We start from the raw sequence: 27975 nt of genomic DNA on the forward strand, positions 1-27975 counted from the left end.
CAAACGTGTTTATTGAAGTCCTACACTGTTGTAACTGTCCTGTCATGTTGGCTTTGGTACTGTAACACTGTTAATGCATCAGGAAGAAGAGGTCTGGAGTATTGCTAAGAAAACCGATAACAGGAGGAAAAGTGAGGTAGCAAGGCCCGTGGACTCAGGAGGGCTCAGTGTGATTCTGTATTTTTAAAGAAGTTGATGATCCCCTTTCATTTTCACATTAAAACCTGAGCTGAGGTGCTGTCAGCGATGCTGTCTGACTCATTACACCTCAAGAGATAACACTGGAGGTTCATAGCACGAGGGTCTGGGCAGTGCTTGGGTTAAAAGGATGCAGTGACAGCTTAAAGGTATTCCAGAAGACATCCTAAAGTGTCCTTTAGTATATCTATGGAACAGTGAAGGAGAAAGTGACAACAAAGCTCAGTATTTTCCGAAGATACAAATAGACTGCACTTCACAGACACTATTACTGTTGTTGGCTACTAGGAAACAAAGCATTGTAACTCTGCATATTGAGTGTTCATATACCCAAAGACTGTCAGGGGAGTAGTGTACTACATGTCAGGGTGGAATGAGGGAAGAAGTGCAAGGACAGTTATTCCATAAAACAGGCATTGATCCAAACATTGTATATTATGCGTCTTTACTCTGGAATACACATGAATCCCTTATGGCTCAGAGTAAAAGGAAAGAGCTGGAGAAAGGCACATCCTCTTCTGCAGGATATAATGTCATCATTCAGGAGGAGTTTACTGTGATGGAGGACAGAAGCACAACACATCAATAGTGCAAACACCTTTTGTCTATATGAATATTCTTTTTCTTCACTCTAAATAATTACAGAACTTTAGAGATAGAATGTTTACTTCAAATTACAACATTGGTTCCACAATTATTCTTATTATGCTAACCTTAATCCTAACCCATTGTATAATCAAAGGCTCAGTACCTTCTGTGGAACTACTGCATTTGCATCCTAAGAAGACGTCGCCTACCCTGAGCAGCAAAATTCAAAAATCCATGTCAAGTGTGCTTTTAAAACAAGCCCTACAGGGAAATGTATGAAAGGTACTAGATTCATAGAATAAAGTATCTATAAAAAAATAAAATTCTTTCTTTACTAGATATTTTTTACTCCAGTACTATAATAGGCAACAACTAAGATTTGAAACTTTATTTTAATTACTGTATAGATGCTAACTATACCAAAATGTCTTAGTCGGAGGTTAATCTTGTACCTCAGAAGGAGGGCATGGTCATCATCTGGAGCTGGGATTAACCTTCCCGTCATCGGCCCCACTCCTATCACCTTGGGCCTCTCGTCTGATTTAGGTGTTCCCTCTAAAACTACAACAATGTACTCTCTCTTAGGATCCCCTGTTATGTTCTCCACGGGAGTTGCAGCTACAAGACTCGGCATTTCTGCAGGAGCAATGGCTGGCTCTGGTGTATCTACAACCACTGGGACAGCTTCTTCAACTACTGGAGCATCTTCTTCTGGGGTTGCTTCTTCCACCACTGGCACAACAGCTACTGGTGTATCTTCAACCACTGGTGTAACTTGTGAAGCTTCTTCAACCACTGGTGCAGTTTCTGCCGGTGCAACTACATCTTCAGCCACTAGTACAGAGATCTGTACAACTGCTGCAGCAGCTTCTTTGGCAGGTGCTGCATCAACTGCTGCAGGGGCCTCTTCGGCAGGGGCTACCTCAACTGCTGTGGCAGCCTCTTCAGCAGGCGTTGCCTCAACTGATGCAGCAGCCTCGTCAGCAGGGCTTGCCTCAACTGTTGCGGCAGCCACTTCAGCAGGTGCAGCCTCAACTGATGCGGCAACCTCTTTGGCAGGTGGAGCCTCAACTGCTGTAGCAGCCACTTCGGCTGGCGCAGCCTCAACTGCTGCGGCAGCCTCTTCGCAGGTGCCAACTCCACTGCAGTGGCGGCCTCTTCGGCTGGTGCCAACTCAACTGCTGCAGTGGCCTCTTCGGTGGGTGCTGCCTCAGCTGCTGTGGCAGCCTCTTCAGCAGGTGCTGTCTCAACTAGTGCAGGGGTCTCTTCTGTTTGTCTAACTTCTTCAACACGTACTTCAGCTGATGCCAGGGACTCCTCTGTGGGAACAACTTCCTTGACTTCTTCAATAGCAGGTTCCAGCTCTTCCTTTACTTCATCTATCTTGGGTACTTCTAGAGTTGAGGCAGCGGCCAGCAGCACTGCAACACAAAGCCCAGCCACCCAAATATCACTGTTGCTCAGGTCAGATTTTCCCACATTTGGCTTTCACAACTTCATGTGGTTAGCCATGGTAATCTGTTTTGAATTTGGAATAAAACCTTCTAGATTTTTGATTTAGTGCCTTTAAACATCTTTAGTGGAATGTGATGACAAAAACAGTCCCACATGACTTTGCAAATCTAACAAATGTAACCCTCTTTTTGAATCATTTAAGTAAACTTCCTAAAGCTAGTGTAATATATTACAGAGTTGCATGATGAAAATTCTGATAAAGCCAGTGGAGAGTCTGAAAAAGCTAATATGGAAAGTAAGTTACCACTATTATGAATCGGAAATAAATTTGTAACTTTCTAAAAAAAATTGTGCCTAGTCCCAACTTAGGTCATTGTATAAATTATAACAAAGAGACCAAATTCAGACAAATTAATGATGGCAGTAAACCTTTCCAGTTCAATAAAAACTTTATTTTATGGTTTGATAAATTGTCGCAAATGGATGACAGTGCTCATTATCCAGTTATAAGCAAAATAAAAATATGATCACACATGATTCAAGCCACTAACCTTATGACCCCCCCCCCCCCCCCCCTTTTTTTTTTTTTTTTTTTTTTTACAATTTCACATTGCACTTAAGGAAAATAAAACACACTGATAGAATTTGTACAGTTGTACAGTCACAGAGTTTGTTCACAAAGCCAGGGCCATCTCAATTTGCTGTAGTTGCACAACTGTGGATCAACAGGTATTTACCTTTCTCTGTTAAAGGAAAGCAATAATACAGGGGTTTCCAGTGTTGGGTCAAAGTTAGAAACTAGCATTAGCGCCTTTGTACCAATAACATTTACAACTACTTCACAGTATTTTAGGGGTGTTTCTTTTCTCCTGCCACCTCTCCTCTATATAGTTGTGTTTGGATGAATCTCTAAACCTATAGAATATGAAGGTGTATGGTAAGTCAATTCATGTGACAAGCATGAATGATTGTTTTTACAGAGTGATCACATTTATTTCACCCATAACTGCAAAAGAGCTTCGTGTATAGAACTCACTGCAATTTTGGAAATGTGTCATTGGGTCATACAGACATGAATTAATGAAGGATCCTGCTGTAAAGATGGCCTTACTGGTTTTTAGCAATCAGGCCACACAATAATTGGCATCAAACACAGTGATCTATGCTGCAAAGAAAAAGAAAAATTCAAGTCTTCATTATGTGAAGAAAAAACAGAATAATCTGCATTGTCTTCCTTCTCATACTTCATTTGCACAAACTGAAGCCCTTTATACACACTCCAATAAATATAAGAGTCAATATAGGTACACTTTCAGGAAGACAGAACAGAATGACTGGTAACAGGTGAAGTCAGATACCTAAAGAGTAGCAGCAAAGCCCAAGTGGTTCTAAAAACAGTGACTGGACATTACCCGCTTTTATTGTTCCCAATGTTGTATGGGAGTAAAGACCTGCTGTCAGGAGCTTTTTAAAAGAGGTCAGACAGTAAAGTGTCTCTGGTAAGTATGCATCTGGTCTCCTCAATTTCCTGAGGGCTCTGCCCAAAGGATCAATAAAGTTTTATCTAATCTAATCTAAATGTGTTTCTGGTAAGTGTGGTCTGGTAAGTGTGTGTCCCTGCAGTGAATGTGTGTGCCCTCAGGCCTCCGAGGCACCTGCCTCCTCCTCGGACGAAGAAGTCGTACCGTTGCTTTCAGGCTCCTCAGCAGCAGTAGCAACAGCTGGTTCAACCACAGCCATGGCAGCTTCCTCAACAGCCTCTGCAACTTCCTCAACAGCCTCTGCCACTTTAGCCACTTCCTCTGCGATGGCCTCCACTTCCTGTGCAGCCAGGGCAACGACCTCGGCCACGTCTTCAACGACTTCAGCGACCTCAGCCACAGGTTCAACTGCAGTTTCAACTACAGTCTCTGGCTCACTGCCAGCAGATGCAGCCACATCCACCTCAGCAGCCTCAGGTTCTGCAGCCAGTTCCTCAGCAGCAATGTCCTCAGCCTCACCTGCTGTCTCCTCCTCTTCTCCACCTGCAACATAACAACCAGAGGAAAGACTGTGTCAGCATGGATTGAGAAAACATTGTGCAAAATACTATAGAGCAGTGAGCAGCCAGTAGCCTACATTTTACAACCCCCAGCAACCCACTACAGGGTGTGTCAGAAAAAAGTAGACTCTCAGAAAAAACATTAAACCAAAATGTAAAGACATTTTGAAAATCTGGTCATATGTGTTTATTTACTATGTAATTCTCCCTTGATTGACACCAGTATCCCGGGCCAGTTTGCATGCTTCAGTGAACAACGCTAATTTGTATTGTGCAAAATGAAAGTCTATTGTGCATCGAAGTGTAAGGGTTAATATGAAATCTGTCGCCATGGATGACAAGTTCCATTGGTCTTTTACTTGCATGCATAAAACAAGAAAAAATAATTACATGTTAACCCCTTACCATCAATACATAAATAAACACGTACAACCAGATTTTCAAAATGTCTTCGCATTTTGGTGTTATGTTGTTTTTTCTGAGAGTCTACTTTATTCTGATACACCCTGTATGGAAGTTTAGAACTGAGCAGCCACTACAGGTGAATTTAAAAGATACAAAACTGAGTTTCCATCCAGTGAGATGTAACTACAACAAGGAGAGAAAATTGTTTTGCAAGACCTAGAGATGCACAGACACACCTGATCAAAATTTTAAGACCAGTTGAAAAATTGCATGAATTTACATTTTGCACTGTTGGATCTTAAGAAGGTTCTAAGGTGAGCTTCAATATGCAAAAGAAGAAATGGGAGTGTGACCAAAAAAAAAAAAATCTGAGCAAGCAATTTATTGAAAACAACAGTTTAACTGAAATAGGCTGTTTATCAGCTGATCAAAAGTTAAAGACCACAGCCTCTAAAAGCCAAATCTGCACAAACATGTGGTTCAATGTCATTTTCTGTCAGGTACACTGTCATGACCTCCTGATGGCATAGATTAAAAGCTTTCTCTCTTTGAACATGGTCAGATTGTTGAGCAAGGCCACTTGCAACGTGCCATCGCTGCTGAGGTTGGACGCAGTAAACATTCATTTGGAATTTCTTAAAAAATCCTGAGGGTTATGGAACAAAAAAGTCAGTGGTAGACCCAAAACATTTCACCAGCACTGAGCCAGAGGATCTGATTGGCTGTCCATCAAGACACGGGATGACCTGGACCCAAATTAAGGCTGTGACTGGTCCAGACTACAGCCCAGAAACCATCAGATGGCATCTGCCAGAGAAGGGCTTTAAGAACAAAAAACGTCTTCAAAAGGCCTCGTCTCCATCAACACCACAAAATTACCCATTTGGACTTTGTAAAGAGTACCAAACATGGGACATTGAAAGGTGAAAGAAAGTTTTATTCTCTGATGACAAAAAATTTAACCTTGACGTTCCTGATGACTTCCAACGTTTCTGGCATGACAAAGAGATCCCACTTGAGATGTTCTCTACACGGCACAGTGGAGGGTGCACCATCATGATCTGGGGTGCTTTTTCCTTCAGTATAACAATGGAGGTTCAAACGGTGGCAGACTATGTGGAGATGTTGCAGGGGGCATCCCTCATGACTGAGGGCCCTCGTCTGTGTGGTAATGACTGGGTTTTTCAACAGGACACTTGCATCAAGCATGCCGAAATGAATTTCTGAAGTGATCAACAAGAACAGTTGAGCTACTCATTACTGAGTCTTTTTTTGAAACTTTAATTTTTGTTTTAGGGGGTTTCAGGGTTTTTTGAGCTATGGTCTTAAACTTTGATGGACGGCCTATTTCAGTTTAATTGTTGTTTTCAATAAATTGCTTACTAAGTTTCATTTCTTTTTTTTAACCTTTTGAAACTCTACTTAGAACCTTATTAAGATCCAACAGTGCAAAATGTGAATTCTTGCAATTTTTCAGCTGGTCTTAAAATTTTGATCAGGAGTGTATTACAGAACATGTTTGAACATGTGTAGATGTTTCCCCCAGTGTTTATCTGGCCCCTGCATGAGCTTAGCTGTGTGTAACCACACTCCTTTCACTTTGATTTTAAGTCAGGTTCAATATGTTATGAAACCGTTCCAAGTGTCTTGCCTGTATCTGACCTGTGAACATCTCAAGCTGTAAGTGTTCAAATTGAAAGTTGAAGTTGCAATACTTGACAGTTTGTTTTGGCATCTTTCAATGAAAATTAAATGATTACCTTTCACATATGCAATAGAAGTGGTGTGACAAGAAGTAAAAGCACTTAGAGTTGAATACTGAGTTCTTCTTCTCTAGACTCCTGACAATCACGGTTATGATTCAGTCAGGCATGTCTCTGCTATTCTACTCCACGGTACCAAGATGTGTATGTAGTCCTTCAATTTGGATAGAGAGAAGGGGTGTATTTACAAATTCTGGTGTTTCAGCTCGTGCAGCTGTAATTTAAGTCCAATGAAACTGTAACGAAATTTATGTTGCCAACAATTGGCATGCTAGTAGTTAGCATAACAAGAAACTGGAAAAAGTTAAAAAGCAAATTCAAAAGACTGTTGCTGGCATCAGCTACAAGCCAGATCATTATTTAAACATCACTATCTATAAAGGGCCTAAAATACGATGTCTCTTCAGTGTATTAAGGTTTTCTTGTGATCTATGTTGATTTTGTCTCATTTGGTTAAATGATAAAAACGGGTGCTTTTATTTTGGCGGTGGAAATGCAGAAGGAAGTAAAATAGATATGTATAATGGTAAATGTGAACAAGTGTTTCTTCCAGAAAAAGGAAAAGTCATCTGTTTACTTTGTTTACTTAGCACCGGGTTGAAAAAGGCACAAGGTTTGTCAGTGTTTATGTCATTTGTGTGCAACATTGAGTTACGCTTTTCTTAGAAGTTTTTTCAGTTTATATTGAGTAGGCCTGTGTGTGTAAGTTAGCTAAATTGTCATATTAGTAGTGATGTGACATTCATAAACGAATCGAATCTTTTGAACGCCTCTTTGAAATGAACGATGGGAACCAAGTCTTTGTAAAGAGCCGTTCATTTTTTTTTTTTTTTTTTAAGGAGGGAGTGTCCGATTGCCTGTCAATTTAGTGTCATTGGGGAGGCACTGGGCAGGAGGAGAATGTTCGAGCAGAAAAAAAGAGTGCTTGTGCACTGTGCATGTCTCATGGCAAGAAGTTAGCAAAAAAACAACGGTTTGAAGCGTGAGGTGAGCATACTCGAGGAGGCAGAGCTGGAAGACTGGTCGAAACCAGAGAAAAGTTTGAGAGGGAGTGAGTGACCACCTGTGAGTAATAAGCCAAAGAAAAATGTTATTTCATAAGAAAATGTTTTATTTTCTTCTTCATTTTTAGGCTACAGACTAGTCCACATAATGTACCGTGATGTTTTTTTTTGTCAAATTCCAGCATTTGACTAACGTCACCTCTCATGTCATGTATTTAGCCCACATATTTTAACTAACTATTCTTTATTATGGTAAGATAATATTTACTGTCACACCAATTAAACACCTTTAAAATGTAATGTCAATCATCACATGAAGCCTATTTAGTCATTAAAACATTGGTGTTTCAAAATAATGCAAAAAACATAAAAGAGCCAGTCTTTTGAACGGCTCTTGTCAGTGAACGGCTCCTGATTGAATGGCTCCCTTCAAAGAGCCAAAAGTCCCATCACTACATATTAGCCATGATACATCAAAATTCTGTTATCATTGCTATTCTTTGGCTAAATTAAGATTGCTATTAAGAGGAAACTCATGTTTAAGCTGTAAGATTTGTTCTGCAAAAACTGCAGTAAATTTGAATGTGGGAGAAAGCTTTTGAAACTGTAGTTTATGTGTAATTTGCACTTTTTTGTGTGATTTATGTTGTATTATTATAGCACTCTATTGGAGATTATCACTAATTGTTAAAAACGGTTAAAAAGGGTCATTTCATAAATGTATTTGAATGGAAAAGTTAATTCATTTTCAGATTTAGGCTTTAATTTACAGTAAAATGTATTCCATTGTGATTAAATGTTACTGGAATGTTTTCAAAGGGACAGAATGTTAAAATATCTTTGTTTTTTCATTTTCTTCCAAGCTGTTACAGTGTGTTCAGAGCAAAGTTTAAGAGCTACAGTGTTATAAATAAAGACAGATGAACAATCATTTGGAGAGTAAGACCATCATTCAACCGGGGATGCTATAACTGTAACTGAATTTATTCTGGCAGCAATTAGCATGCTAGTGGTTAGCATAACAACAATGTAGAAAAAGTTAAAAATCAAATTCAAAAGACTGCTGTTAGCATCAGCTATAAGCCAAATCATTATTTAAACGTCAGTGTCTGCCCAGAACTTTTTCAGCTGGTGCATCCCTAATACCTGCAAACTGTATATGGATAACATGATTAGGTTAAAATGACACCAAATCTGGTTAAGTATGATCGACATGGCTCTAAACCAATCATATCTCTTGATGAAATAACACATTCAAAGGCCCTCCTCAGTTCCACAAGGATATTAAACTGTGTCATGGCATCTTTCACTGCATAATCAACTCAGTATACATAGAAGCCCACAGAAAACATAGGTCTAATAAATCTATTCAAGTTCTTTTTCAGTTCAATGTATTCGCAGAAACGATGATGAAAATACTGAACCATTAAAGCAAATGCATTTGTGACATTATCTTGTACTAGTTGAATCAGAGATAGTATGGCTGTTGTATTCTTTGCTCACTAGGGGAAAACTAAATTAATCTCAATATATAAATGGTGCGAATAGATGGATGGAAACATAGTTATGTGTTGTCTGGCTGCTCTGCCAATATTATAGTACCACCGCCTCTGTGAATACTTCATCTGGAAAAAAACAGAAAAGGCGACATTCACTGCACAAACATGCAAACTCAAAGAAAACAGGGAGGGGGCAGCAGAACAAAGGGGAAAAAGGGTTCAGGTTGCAGGGCAGAGGGGTGAAGTCGAGTCTCGGTTCTTACCAATTAACATGCTATCAGTTATCTGGAACTCTGCAAGTCTGACAGGTAGACACACAGAGGCAGCCCAGGAAGGTTGTGCATCTTTAATTGTAAACTCACAGATCTGCACCATTTGTTTCACATTTTAACCACCAACTCTAATGCACCAAGCTGTGAGAGACTGGCCCCTGCATCAGCTTTGACATTAATGGTCAACACAAAGACAGAAAACTAAGAATGGGCAAGAATGGCAACATTGGAATTAATGGACTACTACAGTCCCTAAAAACTCACTTAGACTAATGTCATGTTTCCTAATCTAATTTACATTTCATGTAAGTGATGATGCCTAACATACTTTTTCACACTTCAAGCTACAGTAACATTAAATGTTTAAGTTATGATATCGAAAAACATACCAGTGGCTGGAAAAAGCTGGACTGAAAGACAGCACAGAGGCACTAAAAATGTCTGCACAGGCCCTGAACACCAGAGCAACAGAGGCCGGGGTCTACCACACCAGACAACCCCAGGTGTAGGCTGTGAGAAGCCCCTGAGACAGTCCAGCACATCACAGCAGGATGTAAGATGCTGGCAGGCAAGGCATACATGGGGCGGCATAACCAGGTAGTGGGCATAGTGTAGAGGAACATCTGTACCGAGTATGGACTGGAGGTCCCAGGGTCCAGATGGGAGACACCCTCGAAGGTGACAAAGAACAAACAGGCCAAGATCCTGTGGGACTTCCAAATCCAGGCTGACAAGATGGTGATGGCCAGTCAGCCTGACATAGTGGTGGTGGATAAACATTGGAAGACAGTGGTAGTGACAGATGTAGCAATCCCAAGTGATAGCAGCATCATAAAGAAAGAACATGAGAAGCTTGACAAATACCAAGGGCTGAAAGAGGAGATAGAGAAAATGTGGGGTGTGAAGGCAACAGTGGTACCAGTAGTGATTGGGGTACTAGGGGCAGTGACCCCCAAACTGAGTGGATGGCACCCACAGGTATCAGGAACAACATCAGAGATCTGAGTCTAAAAAGAGCGCAGTCCTAGGAATAGCTAAGATCCTGCGCAGAACCCTCATGCCCCCAGGCCTCTGGTACAGGACCCGAGCCTGAAGGACACACTGCCCAGGTGGACGAGAAAAGACTTTATGTATGTATGTATGTATGTGTGTATATATATATATATATATATATATATATATATATTATATATATATATATATATCAATGGAGGTCAACTTGTATATATTACAGAAAATTTGGAGTCTAAAAAAGGATTAATTTTGTAGTGTATACTTTTTAGGGACTCCTATTCTTACAATGCTTGTACATCACCACAATTCACCTATCATTACATGTATAATTCTGCTGCAAAATTTGCTGAAAATGAACTACAAATAGAGACTGTATAAGCTGAGCCAGTAAAATGCTACCATCCACAGAAGTGATGTATATGTGTTGGCTACTGTAGTCAACAGCTGAGCCAAAGCCAGTCTCCCAAAAAACACAGTATCTAGTGTCATTTGGTAAGTCTGTACAAACAAGCAAACAAAGAAATATCTGAATAGTTCAATAAGGTCCTGCTTTATCCTGTTGCAAACTCATTAACATTAACAGTCAGAAGCAACACAAATGTGTGCAGAAACATATTCTTCAGAGTCTTGTCCATTAGTTTTGAGTAAAGAACTTAGTCTTTCTTAGTACAGGACAGGAGGAAAGGAGGACAGAGGATTTGTTTTCCTGTTCAGATCCACAGAGTCCAGTTCTAGGATGAATATCCATGCGGCCACAGAGGACCTTAGATTTACCATTACACTGAAAAGAGTAAAGACACAGAGTTAGAGAAAGGGAAAATAAGTTACCTTACAATGTCACTATCAATGTTAACTCAGTTACAGATGCAAAGCATGCAGGTTTATCTTAAAGTGGATATTTGGCCACTAGCAAAATGCACTGGTTATGTCAGTGGTGTTTCAGAAGAATGATAATTTGTCCTTGTCATCTGTCTGAAAATTAATTGGGTTCTATAATTTTGTTTTCATTTTCAGATGGAGAAATATATGTCAGGGTTTGAGGAAAACAGTGAAGAAGAAGAGGGAAAGAGTGGTATCAAATAAATAAGATAAAGTCAGATGAGGTGACATCAGGGTCATTTAAGGACACATTTGTCAAGGACGTTTCAACAATTAAGTCTGACCAACCTGCAACACAGGATCTACAACTGGAGGTTAATGCCTCTGGAAATCTAAATACATATTCACCTTTGCAATCATTGCCCCGTGTGCATAAGAGTAAAAGATTTACAAATTAGATTCAATAAAAATTTGACATACTGTCAGACATTTTTGAAAACACTTCAATACTTGGTTTGATTTGGGCTTGTGATTGATTTTGCAGTCATAGTGAGACTTTCCTGTAACGACAATGCCGCGTTTCCACTTTGTGGAACCAACTCGACTTGACTCGACTCAGGTACCAGGTACTATTCCTGGAGACCGTTTCCATTACAGGATACTACAAACTTTAGAGTGCCTAGACGTCATAGCGATGCGGCGCGTTACTTCTGTGTCGTCTGCTCAGGGAGTTGCTGATAAACTCGCCACTTGCGTGTTGTCTCGTCAAGCTCATGCTGAATTTTTATGTTGGCCACCAAAGACTGAATCTCCTCGACCAACCATGGTGTAGTTTTGCGGGCTGTCATCATGTGGATTAACCTACCGCTATATTTACTGTAAACTTCCGCATCTGTTTTTTGTATAACAGCGGTTACAGAGACAACTCTCTGACCAATCAGTGGTCTGCAGTGTTTACACATCATGTTTTAGTATCTGTTCTCCAGTCTTGGATCCTCAGCAGAGGTGATACAAAAAATCTAGTACCGGGTACCAGATACCTGGGGCCTCATGTACAAACGTGCGTACGCACAAAAACCTGGCGTACGCCCTTTTCCACGCTCACGTTCAGATGTAAAACTGAAATGACCGTGGAAATGTGCGCTCCTTCACGCCAAGTCCATAGCTGGCGTACGCACGTTTCTAGTGCTTTGGAACCATTGGCGACACTTAGAGGTGACACTTAGAAACTGTTAATAATGTGGAAAAGGTCATTCCTCTGATTGATGTGCACATTGGAGATACACAGAACAATGAACACACCGGCACGTCATCCTACTGTCAGAGCAGCACATCCACCACCAGAACCAGAACCAGAACCAATTAGACCCTGTATCCATCAATGCCAATCCTGTCCGGATGGACATTCAGCAACAACCATATAAGAGACAAGGACATAAAATTCATTGGTTGATAAATATAGTGTTCATGTCTGTGAGAACATTTATTAGTCGGTCCAGTCGCTCATTGACTCCGCCGATTGTCCTCACGATGTCCTAATGTGACTCGGGTCAGCACAGACCCATGCCAGTCGGACGGGCACCAGCAGTGGGCTGTGGCGGACCGGAGGACCAGCTAACGCTGGGAGTCAACAGGAAGCCTCTGTGAAAGGAGGATACTGGGTCTGACTGTCTTCTGTCTCATTGTTGGAAAATAATAATTTGAGTGATTAAACATGAGTCAAAGTCTTTGATTTCCTCTTTGATATCCTGACATGATTACACATGAACCTTTATCCTGTTTGGCTGTGATCAGACTGTTGTATGACCCGTAGAATGAACTAATGTGTGACTTACACTAATACTAAATATACATTTATCTTGGGGGTGATCCGCATCAGCCCTGCAAGAAAAGTGTCACAATATCGGCGACTCTTTCCTCGAACGGTCTCAGTTCGTCTCTTTTCCCTTCCGCCTGTTTCGGCCTCCGCTTCGCGTCCACCTTGACGTCATCGTCTGATCCTGCAGACAGGGGAATCCCAGAGGGAACCCCACCTGCAGACCCCGTTTATGCTGATTTGCATATTTAAATGTGGGCGTGGAGGGGGAGGAGTCAGGTACTCCAACATATGCGGATCAATTCCACGCTGATTGGGATGAATAAAGGAAGTGTACTTGGATTCGGGCGTACGCACAGTTTCATACATCTGGATTTTTTTGTGCGTTCGGACTTTTCTGGATTTGGGCGTACGGCAGGTTTCAGTATGAAATCCACGCAAGTCTTTGTACATGAGGCCCCTGGTCCTTTTTCGTAATGGAAACGCAAAAGGCCGAGTTGAGTCGAGTCGAGACGGTACCACGTAGTGGAAACACGGCATAAGCCCAGACTGGAGGTGGTACAAGTTAAGGAATGGTGTAGAGGAAACAACCTGCATGTCATTGCGGAGAAGACTAAGGAGGAAATTAAGGATTTTAAGAGAGATGGTCACACACACCCACAGCAACCCTGTCCTGACTGCTTTCTACAGTTGCGGTAGAGAGCATCCTCAGGTCCTGTCTCACAGTCTGGTATGGGAACTGCTCTGAACGAACAGGAGGGCTTTGCAGAGGGCGTGTTAAGGCAGCACGAAATCACAAACTGCTGTCTCCCCCCATCAAAGACTTTAACATCAACAGGTGAGGAGCAGAGCTTGCTGCATTATGAAGAACCCCCCCACCCTTCAAATGGACTGTTTTGTTCTTCCACTTTGGCAGGAGGCTGAGAAACCTCAAATCGTGGACAACAAGGCTGAAATGCAGCTTCTTTCCACAGGCTGTGAGGCTGATGAGCTCTCTAAGTGCACTGAGCTGCACTGTATGTCATACATGCACATGCACTTTATTTTGCTTGGCTGCTAGGGAATCCTACTATAATGGACGTTTCTGTGTCCAGTGTGTGTTTGTCTGACGCGTGTCCTGATGTTGCAGCGCTGGAGGGCGTACAGGTGCAATGCCGCTGTTGCACCACGGGAGGGCGCTATCGTACAATGGCACCACGGGTACAAATGCTGCTAGTGTCTTTTAAACAGTGAATGTTTTTGTGTATTTACTTATGTATGTATTTTTAATTGCCCTTTTGTTAAATACTTTTACTGTTTTTATCTTATTGTTTAGATTATCGCACTGGGACCCAAGTACAAGTTTTGTTCTGTCGTGTGCAACATGGAATGAACAATAAAACAACAATAGAATGAACCTTGAAAACACTGAACTATACGAAGTACCTATCCATCTAGGTTGACATCCACAGTCTTTTACATGGAATGAACTTCTCTAGTTTTATGGCATTGTTCCCGTTTCCATCTTTCATCTCTGCTGTGTCCTCCCTCTTCACAGATCACATGACCCAGTGTCCCAAAACACAGAGTGTAATGCCATATTTCCACTATGTGGAACCGGCTCAACTCAACTCAACTCTGGTACCAGATACTATTCCTAGGGACCGTTTCCATTACAGGATACTACTGACTTTAGAGTACCTGGACATCATAGTGATGCAGCATGTAACTTCCGTGATGTCTGCTCCGAGAGTTGCTGATAAACTCGCTCATTGCACCATCAAGCTCACGCTGAATTTTTTATTGGCCACTAAGGACAGAAATGTCTGAACTTCCTTGACTGACCATGGTGTAGTTTTGTGGGCTGCCATCATGTGGATTAACCGGTATACTTATCGTAAACTTCTGAATCAGTGATTTTTTTTTTTTTTTTTAAAAAGGGGAGGGGGTCACACATTGATGACGCAATGACACAGAGACAACTCTCTGACCAATCAGTGGTCTGCAGTGTTTACATGTCACATTTTAGTATCTCTTCCCAGTTCTGTAACCTCGCAGAAACAGATACCAAAAATTTGTACCAGGTACCAGATTCCAGGTTACTTGACGTAATGGAAACGTAGTAAGGCCGAGTCAACTCGAGTCCAGCCAGTACTACATAGTGGAAACATGGCATCCAAACCACAGACAGTAGACGATATTTAAGGTTGTGTAACTTTCAGATTTTGGTGGCACTGTTAGCCCTGATGGTGAAAGGACTAATGAAAAGCCCATTAAAATGTTTTAACCACTTTTGAATGAGGTTAGGAACATTTATTTTCACTCAACTTTCTACATTAATTTTGATACCAAATGGATATTGCACTATTTTGAGCCAAATTTCCAGAGGCAATAACTGGTGACACAGAATTTTCCAATCACTGAAATTTAAAGTGTCCTATCAATTTATATTAAAAAAACAAAACAAACAAAACACCACTTTATACATAAAATGAAAGTGTTTTCTAACTTCTAAAATTTAAAGATACTCTTACACTCCTTATCCCTACAAAGTGACTCCTCTTAAATCACATCACAGTGTAAACGTCTGTATAAGAGGGTAATGTACTCATTTTAATTCATAATTTAAAATATATGCCTTATCCACTATGAATTAACAGAAAATGTTAGTAAATGTCTACAGTCAAGATGGAGTAGAACCTCTGAGTATGAGTGCACCACTGTACCAATTATTTGCTTTACAAGCTACAGCTTGTGAGTATTTTTGTCTTGAAATACGAGTGAAAATCCACAGTAAGAGTGAGCTTCATACTAACCGTCACTATTCAGCACTGAGCTCACACATGCTCTCCCAACAGGAGCAGCCTCTGTTCAAGATTGCAAAGGAGAACGCAATAGTGATTCTCCTTCCAAAGAAGTGGTTGCAGGCGCAACAAACCCCACCCTCACACGTATTGTAGCTTATTTTGGCATCGATCCAGCTGATGTCATCATGTCTACGTGTGTGCTAATGTCAGCATATCAACTGCCTCTATACATGTGCCAAGTTTGAAGTAAATTTAAACAAAATAGATGTTTTTATAGACGTGAAATTTTGCCCATTATAAGTAAATGGGGAAAAAAAGATTTTAACAATTCATAAAAAATTGAAACTTTGACCTACTTTTCCCAAAATGTAATGACATCTATTCTGGGTCACTGGCAGTCTATAAACCCAATTTGGTATGAATTCAACCAATAGTTTTGCTGCTAGAGTGTTAACAACCAAACAAACAAACCGAACCAAAAACAATACCCCTTGCCTCTCCTTCGAGGGGCGGGGTAAAAATAATCATCCTCCTCATCCACAGTCTTCCTGTCACACAGATCTTTAAGGTAAATAAGTACCGTAAATTCCGGACTATAGACCGCACCTGAATATAAGCCGCAGACCCTAATTTTAGAAAGAAAATCAATTTTGTACACATATAAGCCGCGTCAGTTTATAAGCCGCGGGTGTCCACCAGTGGCGATTTCTCATAGACTGCAAGAGAAGCCCGGCTTCCCCCATCATTATGAAAATTAAATGGTTAAATATGTTTGGTTGTGCTGACATTTCATTGACTACACGTGTTAAAACACGTTCATCTCACAGACGAGTTCGTTCAGAATCAGCTTTATCACAAATCATCAGACTCTGTGTTGTTCACTTCTCATACATTCCCGTTGCACTGTTTCCTCATATGATCTATGGTCAATGCATTTCCCCGTGAAGCCTGGCTTCTATGGGAGTCTATGGGACCGAGTGGAACCTTTTTTTTCATTGCGTCAAAACTGGACGGTAATTGGATAAAGGTTTTCTTTGAGTTCAAATGAAATTATTCCCTGTATGTAAATGGGTATGATATGTGTGAGTATCTTGGGGTCTTGTTCACGAGTGAGGGAAGGATGGAGCGTGAGATTGACAGACAGATCGGTGCAGCGTCTGCAGTGATGCAGTCGCTGTACCGGTCTGTCGTGGTGAAGAAGGAGCTGAGCCAAGAGGTGAAGCTCTCAATTTACCGGTCAATCTATGTTCCTACCCTCACCTACGGTCATGAGCTTTGGGTCAGGACCGAAAGAATAAGATCCCGGATACAAGCGGTCGAAATGAGTTTCCTCCGTAAGGTGGCTGGGAGCACTCTTAGGGATAGGGTGAGAAGCTCAGTCACCAGGGAGGAGCTCGGAGTAGAGCCGCTGCTCCTCCGTGTTGAGAGGGGCCAGCTGAGGTGGCTCAGGCGTCTGTTTCGGATGCCTCCTGGACGCCTCCCTGGGGAGGTGCTCCGGGTATGTCCCACCAGGAGGAGGCCTCGGGGAAGACCCAGGACACGCTGGACAGACTATGTCTCTCGGCTGGCCTGGGAACACCTTGGGTCCCCCCGGAAGAGCAGGAGGAGGAGTCTGGGCATCCCTGATTAGACTGTTACCCCCGCGACCCGGCCCCGGATAAAGCGGAGGATAATGAATGAATGAATGAATGTGGAGCTTGCTGTCATATCTATAGGTTGATTCGTTGTTAATATGATGATTAAAAACAAAAGACAAAAAAAGGCAATAAAAGGATAGTAATAAAAGCACATTTTCTCTTTGTTTTTTTTTGTCAGTGGACTTATCGGGTTTCCTTTGGATTCGTGCCGATACAGGATTGACTGTTTTTGCACCGGCTGTGGATTCACAGACTTAAAATGACTTGAAAGACACTTGAAAGTGAACAAATTTTTGTTTTCGTTAGAGTAGGACTTTCAATTTATTTTTAAAATATAAAGATTAAAAACAAGTAATTACGTCTGTTGTAATATCATTTTCATTTAACATTACGCATGACGTGTGCATTAATTCTGAGATGCTTTAAATTTATGACGGTCTCTGGAGAGCTTTATTGGGTGTTTTCATTCAGTTTTGTTTTGTATATTTGTGAAACAATATTAACATTTGAAGGTTTACTATTTTTCCTTAAAAGTTCCCCTTTTGTGTGTGTTAATATTAACTTTATAAAGGTTAACTTGTTAATGTTATCCATTCCTGCATACCTGGTAACAATAGACAGATTCTCCCCTGGGGTGTGGCAGGCAATAAGGTAAAGTCGTCGTGTAAGCCGCATCGGAGTATAAGCCGCAGTGTTTAAAGCGTGGGAAAAAAGTAGCGTCTTACAGTCCGGAATTTACGGTAAATAAAACCAGTTAAATTTTTGCATTCTCTTATTGTGTTTTTATAATTGTTATTTTCTTTCTAACGGCGCACTTTTTCTGTTTTAAAAACCCTTAAAAAATTATTGTAAGGTGTTTTTGGGGGACTGGAAGGGATTAATTAGATTTCAATTAATTTCAAGAGGGAAAATTGATTTGTAAATGTAAAAAAATGAGTAAATGCAAAACGGATCTCAGTCATGCAACAAATGAAACTCATACTACGAGGTTCTACTGCATATGGTTGATTATAAATAAGGTAATTAGGATAAATACGATCTATTTGAACTATTGAAAGAATCAGAATAGTGAAAGTGTTAGAAATACAGTGAAGCCCAAGCCAACATTTCCTTATGCCCGGGTCAACATTTCAGTGAGCATTCACAGGTTCTAAGGCAGTGATTCAGGAAGAAGTTATGCATGCATCTTCTTACCATCTTCCTCATCTTTGCCTGCATGAAAAAAGAAAAAAGAAACAAGTGTTAGGATCAAACACAAACAAGCCACAATGAGCGTAACCAGAGCAGCTAATGGCCAGTGGACTGCAAATTTATGGCATATTTCATATCATATATGAAGACACTGAAACAGGAGTGGACAATATTTCCAATACCTCTGTTTCAAATTAACCTAAACATAAAAAACTGCCCAGGTATTAACACCAGTGGCTCAGTTCTGTTTTTTCTATGTATGTGCACTATGCCACTCTGCCATTCTAAATAATCACACACAAACAGAAAACAATAATAATTCAACTGATAAAAATGTAATAATAACCAACAAATATCCAACCCTTTAAATTAAGTTCTCTACAAAATAACACAATTCCATCTCTTACACTAACCACCCAGGATCTGCATTGGAGAGCCCTCTCACACAGATATATCCAAAAGAGTTTTAACAAGTTACTGGTGCGTAATCATTTACTATTTTACAAATAATTACATTAAAGTACTGCTTATTAATGTACCAATTGTAGCAAATCAGTACCAAAGCCAAGCAATCAGTATTGGACCTAAAAATGTCCGATTAATTCACCCAAGTCATAATTGTGTTTTGTGAGTTCATTATTACATTGTCCTTTGTCTCCTCAACTTCAAACTGGATATTTTGACGAATTAAAAAAAAAAATTCTGAACATGATCCTGACGTGGTGTGCAAACAAGAAAAGGACAACCCAAAAAATGAATTAGGCCAACACTGTCAGTGGAACCGAGGCATAAAATTACTAACAATGGCTTATTTTGACACTGGTCTGAGTCTACAATAGCAGAACTAGTGCTGTGACGTGATATGGCAGTGACAGTGATATGATGATGATACGACAATGATTAGATCTTCCTAAATGCACTGGACAGTCCACAGTGACTGTACAGCTCCTGATGGTATCACTACTTAAAACATAATGTGCATGCACTTGAAAACCCTTAGCCTTCAGTCCATTCCAAAGTTTTTGCACATACAGACGGACGGACGATGTGCCAGACCCCCCCCCCCCCCCGACCTCAATCCGTCCTCAATCCAGACCTCAGTACATAATTCTACAAGTAATGCGATGGACCTGTATAGAGCTGGGTATCATGGCAAATTTCCTTAATCCATGCGATTTCGATTTATAAGGTTCTGAATCAATTAATCACGATTTGATTTGATCCAATATGGATGCAATTCAGTATTAATTTCTTGATTCAGATTCATTTAGTGATACCAAAGTACAATTTTGATCTGTAACCTGATTATTTGACTACCACAGTCATGCAGCACATCAATAATGGTATCAATATTGACATTAGAAAGGAAATAAGTATGAAATTTCAGCAGTAAATAGCTGAATCTACTCTTAAATAATGAATGGGAATGGGTCGAACCGAGAACTACCAAGAAGAACGATGACCTGGGCAAATGAGAACTTACACAGGCATCGATGGACAAAGAATGCAAACAAGTCTATGCTGAATATAATACCATCTAAGTATGTTTAAAACATTTTTCTAAAAAATAAAAACCGTCACGTGCCCACACATGAAAACCCTTGGTCTTCCGTCCACGCCAGGGTTTCCGTATCATTGTTGACTATCTGCTGAGCCCCCCAGTTGAGAACTACTGGTGCATGCCAGTTTTTGCACATAAGGACAGACAACGAACCGATGATAACACCCTACGGCAAGGGCCGAGGGTAACTTGTGCTGCACACTAGAAGTAATGTACTTTCAAAATATGTAAGTCTTAAAAAGGTGATTTTAAATTTATTTTTTGATCTACTTGACTTTTTTAAGGATCATTTATGCTCGCTTTTCGTACATAAACAGGTACATCCATTTGTAACGCTGTCATGCATCCCGCGCATTGAAATAGGTGTTTCTCAATCAATCCACCAGAGGGCGCCGCTCTTAATTACCATACTGGCTGAATACCATGAAAAAGAGTAAAGTTTTTTGAGAAGAGGAAAGTGAAAAATAACAAACATGGCGATGACAGAGGAGGTTTTACTAATGTGGATACTAATGTTAATATTCAGAAGGGTAGTTGTCATAAATATGTCAGTAGTTTTTCCCTAACTCACACAGTCGCTCTTTGAAAAGTTCCACTATTTGTGGAAATTATTCTGTTCAAATCTCAACACCGCTTCCACTGTTCCTGGGGATACTGCTCTGTACTCTGTCTAGGTACAGATCTGCAAACTCCCGGAAAACGGACAGAATTACGTACAGAATGTTCGCAGGGGACAGACAGAACGCTCCATCGTATCTGTCTGCGTCTTTAACGTAGAGCATAAATGAGCCCTAAGACTACTTAGAACAGAATTTAATGCCCATTTCACGGCCATCCAGGCAAAAATTTCTGACTCCTAGAATTTAGGGAAAAAGTATTTATTTACTCCAATGCCTTGATTCCCATCATTCCAAGTCATTTCTCACCAGGGGCTGCAATGTTAGCGATAATTGGTTCCTAATTTCAATATAAATTATCGGGTTGGAACAGGTGGAACTGAGTAGACTAACGTTACTTTCTTTGCAACTTGGACATTTCCCAGACACATTTAAACACAATACAGTGAACAAGTTTATGGCAACATAACTTAAGAGCTACCATATCAAATTTACCTTTTAAAGATTTTTTTAAGGTATTACATGCAGATTTGTAAATTCAAGACTTTTAAGACTTTCAAGACGTGCAGGAACCCTGAGTAGTACTCCTATAGTACTCATGCAGTACTCATACAATCCTCATATAGTAATCCTCATATAGTTCTCATATAGTCCTCATATGGTATTCATAAAATCTTCATATAGAAGTACTCATATTGTACTCATGGTAGCACTCATAGAGTCCTCATATAGTAGTACTTGTGTAGTAGTCCTCATATTGCACTCATGTAGTACTCACTCTTAGGAGGCCACGGTTTGGGCTCCCACTCCGACTTGGGTCTGGCGTTGATCTCTGCAATCCGTTCATTGAACCTGGCCTGGTCTGATGTCACTGTGCTAACAGCCTGAGGACAGATGACGGTACATAACAGTTTTCTTCTCATTTTGGGAACAAAGAGGTGCAGAAATAAAGAAATATTCTTTTCACCTCATTTTATGAAAAATGCTTTTTTTTTCTTTTTTTTTAGATTTCTTTAGAGGTCATTTAAAAGTAGACCAATATGACTTTTTTTTTTTTTTTAAACAATTCATCAATGTTTGTAGGTTTGGTACCTGAGTTAACAGGCTTCCAAAGTCAAATAACAGAGGACAAAAATTACTCTAAAATGGAAAAATTGCTTCTAACTACAGGTTACAGGGTTTGCAGTTCCAGATGTATTGATTATTTACTTGATTATTATTTTGTGTCATACTTAATTTCAGACACATTATATTTTTTATGCAGGGGAGGGTATGGGAATGAATAAATAATCAGTTATCAGCGCTTTCATGCTTTAAGCAAGTATTATTAGATCAGCTTTTAGAAATCAAAATCAAAAAATTTTTTTATATTTCTTAGCATTTTGCCTTTATATCCCTGTTCACTCTCTCCTTTCACTCACAGCTTGCTTGACCATTGCTTTCTCTCCTTCATCCATTGGCTTTGTGTGTCTTAGCAATAATAGAGTGTGAAGGTAATTTGTTAAATGAAAATGATCATATAATAAAAACTACTAACATATGTCACAGCGCCGACGAAGGCTCCTCCACACAGAATGGCGTAGACAATATTCTCCCCGGACCCGCCAGGAAGTGATGACATCGGCCTCCGCTGGACAGCTGAAAAAAGGTAATGTCCATGTTAGAGATGACAAAATCATGTCCAAGGCCAAAACAGATCTAATTCAATAAAATATTTTTGGATGCATAACATAAAATAAGATGTTATTCAGTGATGACAGTGCATGATGTTTATCTGTTTAATTGTAGGAAATGTTTAATAACTATATGATTAAATGTGTGTTCATTCAAAGACAGTGTTGTTCAAGGGCTGAAAGTTCACTTAAGTTAATTAGAATTAATGTTACAGTCACACAAAACGGGTAATAAATAACACCCAAGAAATTACAGCAGAAAACAATTTCTGTGAGTTATTGGTGCTGCTGTTATGCCTCCATGTTTGATAAAGGACGCTGGTGACTGTTCTACAGGACAATAACAATATTGTCCTGGGATTGGGATATCTTGTGTCTGTATTAGGAATAATGTGCTGCACAAGCCTATAAGCTTCAGTGTCAGTGTGAAAGGGATTAGTGACAAAGCACCTGAAGGTGATCTGCTGCTCATGATGCCTCCCTCTGATTGGATTGGGACCAATAGGTTTACACAGCCCTAACTATGCTGACCAGCACATGGTTAACCCCTGTTGGGGTCGTTTTATACACGTCATGGAATTCCATAGTGACATTTAGCTCATTCCTGTTTTTTTTTTCCAGGTAATGGTGGTGTGGGAAAAATGTTCAAATCTTTGAGTTCATCAAAGTTTGTTTCTATGGTATAGGTTAAGCCTTTTATAAAAGTCAAGTACATAATTTTCTTCTCCAAATGCCCTTTTACCAGAGGTGGCAAAAATCTACACATTTTTTACTCCAACAAACACATTTTTTACTATAGTAAAAGTGGAAAAATCCATTTTTTGAAATGCAGTTAATGTATAAATGCCAAAAATCCATCTCTGGGGAACATTACTTTTCATTTCTATTCTATTTAAAGCAAAATTAACCTTAGGGCTTATTAACATGAAAAGTAGAGGTATTTGTGTTACAAATATAAGGAAAAGGAAAAGATAATCAAAATAAAACTTATTCAGTTAAAGCACAGATATCTGAGAATGAATTATAAATGATTTGTTCTTTGTTGCCTCCTACCTCGGTTACCTTTGCCAAAATTAAAGGCAACGAGACTTGGACCAAAGTTAGTAGCTTAACTCTTGCCAAAAACTCATCAAGTCATCAGCTGTATAAACACTGCAGACGCTGAAGGTAAAAAGTCCCCCATCCATGAATCCAAACACTGCTGTGGATATTCTATAATCAAAAAGGCTGTGTTTAACTTTAGGACTGAACAGAACCTCTGGAATTTTACATGATAAAAATTAAAATTGTAATTTACTACACAAAAATCAATGACCTTGCTCCAATAGTTTTAACATTCTCTGTGAGATGGCCTCAGTCTGGGTTATGGGTTAGAGTTACTAGACTGTTATGTCCAGTATTGATGGTCTATAACTTCTCTTTTAGTGAGACTAACCCACCACGACTCCTCCACCCTCCCCTTACTGACACTAGGGTTAATGTTAGCCTTAGATAATCACCTCAGGCCGATAGTTGTGAACCAGTGGAGCACATACAAGTCATAGGATTAGACCATGATACCACCCACTGATTAAATGGACCCCCAGATGGGAGAGTTACTGCAGTCAGTTACTGCAGACTCCTGGTCGAGGGTTTTGACTTACAAATAATAGATAATAGTCTAGTGAAGCCGATGTATGACTGAGACCAACAAACACATCTGAGAACAACGTAAAAACATCTGGATTCTGATCCACCTGAACCATAAACAGGGGGAAAATTTTGACCAAATACATATTACACATCTTTCTGGTGCGTTGAAATTGTTAATGTGGTAACAGATCCAATTCTTGGGGGGATCATGTCTGTGAAAATTATTTCTGTGAAAATGTTAGCCATGTGACTGCCCCAAGATGCACCAATATTGGAGTGGTATCCATGGGACTTTAATCGGTCTTTAAAGTTCATATTACCGAATACTTTGTAAATCTATATCTTGGTGATGTCGCTTTACTAGAACGGAGGGAGGATACAAAATTATTACAGGCGCTTTTAGCAGCCAGCAGGAAATCTATTACAAGAAGGTGGTGAAACCGAACTCTATCAACAATAAAAGATTGGTATGAGAGCATCTTGCAAATATTCAAAATGAAAAAACTGACTGACTATCAGAATCCAGAGGGATAAACTTTTATCATATTTGGGACAAATGGATTAAGTTTGTATCCTCTAGCCACCCAGAATTTGTATCACTCCTCTAAAAATGTCCTCTTTTTATAATCTCCCAGTATTCTTTCTACGATTTATGTTTTCCTGCATAAACATGTTCAATGTTTAAAGAACCCAGAGGTAATGTAACGCTATGATTGTTTTTAAGTGAGAAATACCTAAACTGTAAGCACCCAGTTCATATGTTAGGTTATTGTTTGTTTGTTTTTTACACTTTTGTATGTATTAAATAAGAAATACGAAAACGGCTCTACAAAACAAAACAAAACAAAACAAAATAAAATTATATATATATTATATATTATATATATATATTATATATATATATATTATATATATATATATATATATGAATACTGCAAAAAAAAAAAAAAAAAAACATTTCATTCTGGAAATATAATTACAGTAACAAACTACCCTTTAACAATTAAATGTGAATAACCTGAACAAATACAAAAAACCTGAAATGTCTCAAGAAAATCAAGTGCAATTTTAACAATATTCTGCCTGTTATTAAATGTTTTGTGCCTTTGTAGATTCGATCCGTAACGCACGTTTAAATGATAAGTTACCTTATTCCGTAAAATCCTACAAAAATTCCAGTCTGTTTTTTTTTTTTTTTTTTGTCTATTATTCCACTTAAAACACACAGTAAAGCAAAACCTTATCTTTTCACAATCTTTTTTCTTGAAAGTAGAAGTAGTCCTGAAAAAAAGGACACAAGCACATACGCACAGCAGCTTTTACGACACTTCTACAGCTAGAATAATAAAATAATTCCGAGCAGCCTCTTTCACTGAAATATTTTTTCTGGGGTTATAGGCGCTTTGCGCAGAATACTACAGTACTTACATAGCATGTGAACCCTTAACCTAAGCATAACCTTAACACCTAACTCCAACTGCAATCATCCTCAACCTTTAACCATGAAACCCCTAACCTAAGCATAACCGTAACCCCAACTATAAACCCCCAATCACGAACCCTAACCCTTAAATGAACCTCTAATCTAAACATAACCCTAACCCAGGGTGTCCAAACTTTTTTCAAGAGGGCCAGATCTGATAATGTGGACATTGCCAGGGGCCAGTGGTCCCTTTGGACATTTTTTAAACCGTAAAAATTACATATAAATGCGCTGTTCTACAATTTTATTTTCATTGTCACAATATCATTTTTTTAAATGGCAATGTAACCAAATCTAAGCCACTCAGGTGTGAACAAATTAAAAAAAAACAAAATTTCTGCCTTCCTTTCACATCTGGAGTCAGATAACATAGAACAAACTGTATGGAGTATCTTAAACTTCCAAGTTGATAAAAAATCTTAACCCCACATTCATTTTAAACATGACTTATATAAGTAATCATTACTCATATATTACTCAGTAATGCAGAGTCTGTTAACATTTCAGATGAAAACATATGACTCTTACTCTTGTCTTTCACAAAATCATTCAGAAAGTAATATTTTGTGTCACATCTACAAGTACATAACACCAGCAGTTATAGGCAACTAACCTGGCAACTTGGTAGCTTGCCTTGGTGGTGAATTCATTGAATTCCCAGGTTCACATGAAGAGTCACTGTTGTGAGTTTAAAGCAGATTGAATTTGCTTCACTTTTTCGGAACGCTCACTCCCTGCTAGCTTGTTGTATGTGTTAGCTTGTTTTGTCTGCTAGTGTGTCTTTACATTGAATTTCTTAAACAAGGCAACAGTCTCTTGACAAATTAGGCAAATACAATCGCCTCGATTTTCAGTGAAAAAAAAAAATTGTAATTCCCATCTCTCCTGGAAGCGGCGGCCTCACTGTCAACTTCCATTTTTTTTTTACAGGGCATGGTTAGAAATTAGTGAGAAGGGTTCACGGCAAAGTCACAGAGCCAGATAGAGTTAGAGTGGTGCTGCCACCATGAGGCGAAAGGAGAAACTGCATTTGGAACCTTTTGTGATTCATGTACTCAGTTCAACAGTCCAAGCGGGCCATAAATAATACATTCTAAAACCCAAGCTGTGGGCCGTCTAAAATCTGACCGCGGGCCATGATTGGCCCCCGGGCCGGACTTTGGACATGCCTGCCCTAACCCAACTATAAACCCCCCACCCTAACCCTTAACCATGAACTGTTAACCTAAGCATAACCCCTTGAACATTGCCCATTTACTTAACTTGTATTTTAAAACAACACACTCAGTAAAAATAAATATGTAATTATTTCAAAACCTTATTATTTCAATATTTACTGTTAAGGGGCTGATACCACACTACATGCGAATCAATTTGCTAGCTAAACATAGTGACGTACCGCAGATGTGTGGCTCGAGCTCCACCTGGAGCTCACCTTCATCACGTCAACACAGACTATTTCCACGGGGACCACGCACCGTGACTGTTATATAATGTTACGTGACACAGCGAACCTCCTGGTTTGTCTAATTTGGGGAGGGGGGTTCCCCGACCGCTGGACTCAGCTGTATGGCTCTTGCCTTTACATTTGGATACCGTCACACATGCACACCACGTGACACACAGTGGCGACCATGTTTCCATTGGTACATACAGACTAATGAAGGTCACACACTAATGTACACACGGTGCACAAGTTTGAATAAAAGACACTAATAAGAGCTGAAACAACATGTAACAGGGACTCTGACTAAAGTCCATAGATCAAAAATAAACAGCTTAGTCTATTCGCGGTGAAGTAAAGAATATCAACAACCTGCCAAACAGGATTAGTTTAGATCAAACAGTCTGAGGATCCGATAAACACTGGCACCACCGAGTTTCACCTAAATAAACCATAAAAGTCAGTGTTTGACCCACAAATAAACAGTACAAGTCAGCGTTTCAGTCTGTGGAGAACAACTACATGTTGAACAAAGTTACACAAAGTACAAACTACCTTTGTACTTTAAAAAATAAAATGATGAATGGACAAAAATAATCCAAAAAGTTTTTTGTTACCAGCCCCGTTACCCTCCCCATGCCTCGGTCATTTCCATCCTCTGGTCCATGTACGCTGTGGGGCCCGTAAACCCACGCGGGGACAGAGTGTACTATTCCACTGAATCAGTGAGAAGATACGGACCGACCACACAACGGCATATGGACACAGGCAAAGTGAATCAGTGAATAAATGTGTTCAGTTTGTGTGTATGCATGGCCCTGTGGCCTTGGCGGAGGTCACTCACTGTCCCGGAGGGGTCTCCACGCCACCCTTCGGGCCAAAGGCCCACACCTCTGCCAGGCCGCTCTGCACCAAAATCACTGCTCCGAGGGGTTGGACGCTGCAGCTTCAGCGGAGGGTGGATGAATGGAATGGAGATGGGCTCCGGAACAGAAACAGGCCAGGGGGGCGGGGGGAGGGGGGGGCGGGGCAGATACGTCTTCTGTTGCGCAACGTGTGTGTATGACGTCTCAGCGG

At 40.0% G+C, this 27975-nt stretch overlaps 1 protein-coding gene across 1 annotated transcript; it reads right to left on the bottom strand.

Moving 5' to 3' along the window:
• On the bottom strand, positions 1 to 27864 carry LOC115426668 (fibrous sheath CABYR-binding protein-like). The gene is made up of 9 exons (XM_030144803.1): positions 27743 to 27864; positions 22204 to 22304; positions 21445 to 21550; positions 18492 to 18509; positions 3927 to 4265; positions 1942 to 2207; positions 1239 to 1906; positions 950 to 996; positions 1 to 752 (listed from the first exon to the last, which is right to left on the bottom strand). Exons 2-9 carry the CDS (start codon positions 22285 to 22287, stop codon positions 739 to 741), a joined length of 1542 nt encoding a protein of 513 aa, XP_030000663.1. The 5' UTR covers positions 22288 to 22304; positions 27743 to 27864; the 3' UTR covers positions 1 to 738.
• Between the last annotated feature and the right edge of the window lie 111 nt (positions 27865 to 27975).

The sequence above is a fragment of the Sphaeramia orbicularis genome, chromosome 10 (assembly GCF_902148855.1).
Source record: "Sphaeramia orbicularis chromosome 10, fSphaOr1.1, whole genome shotgun sequence".
Taxonomy (NCBI): Eukaryota; Metazoa; Chordata; class Actinopteri; order Kurtiformes; family Apogonidae; genus Sphaeramia; species Sphaeramia orbicularis.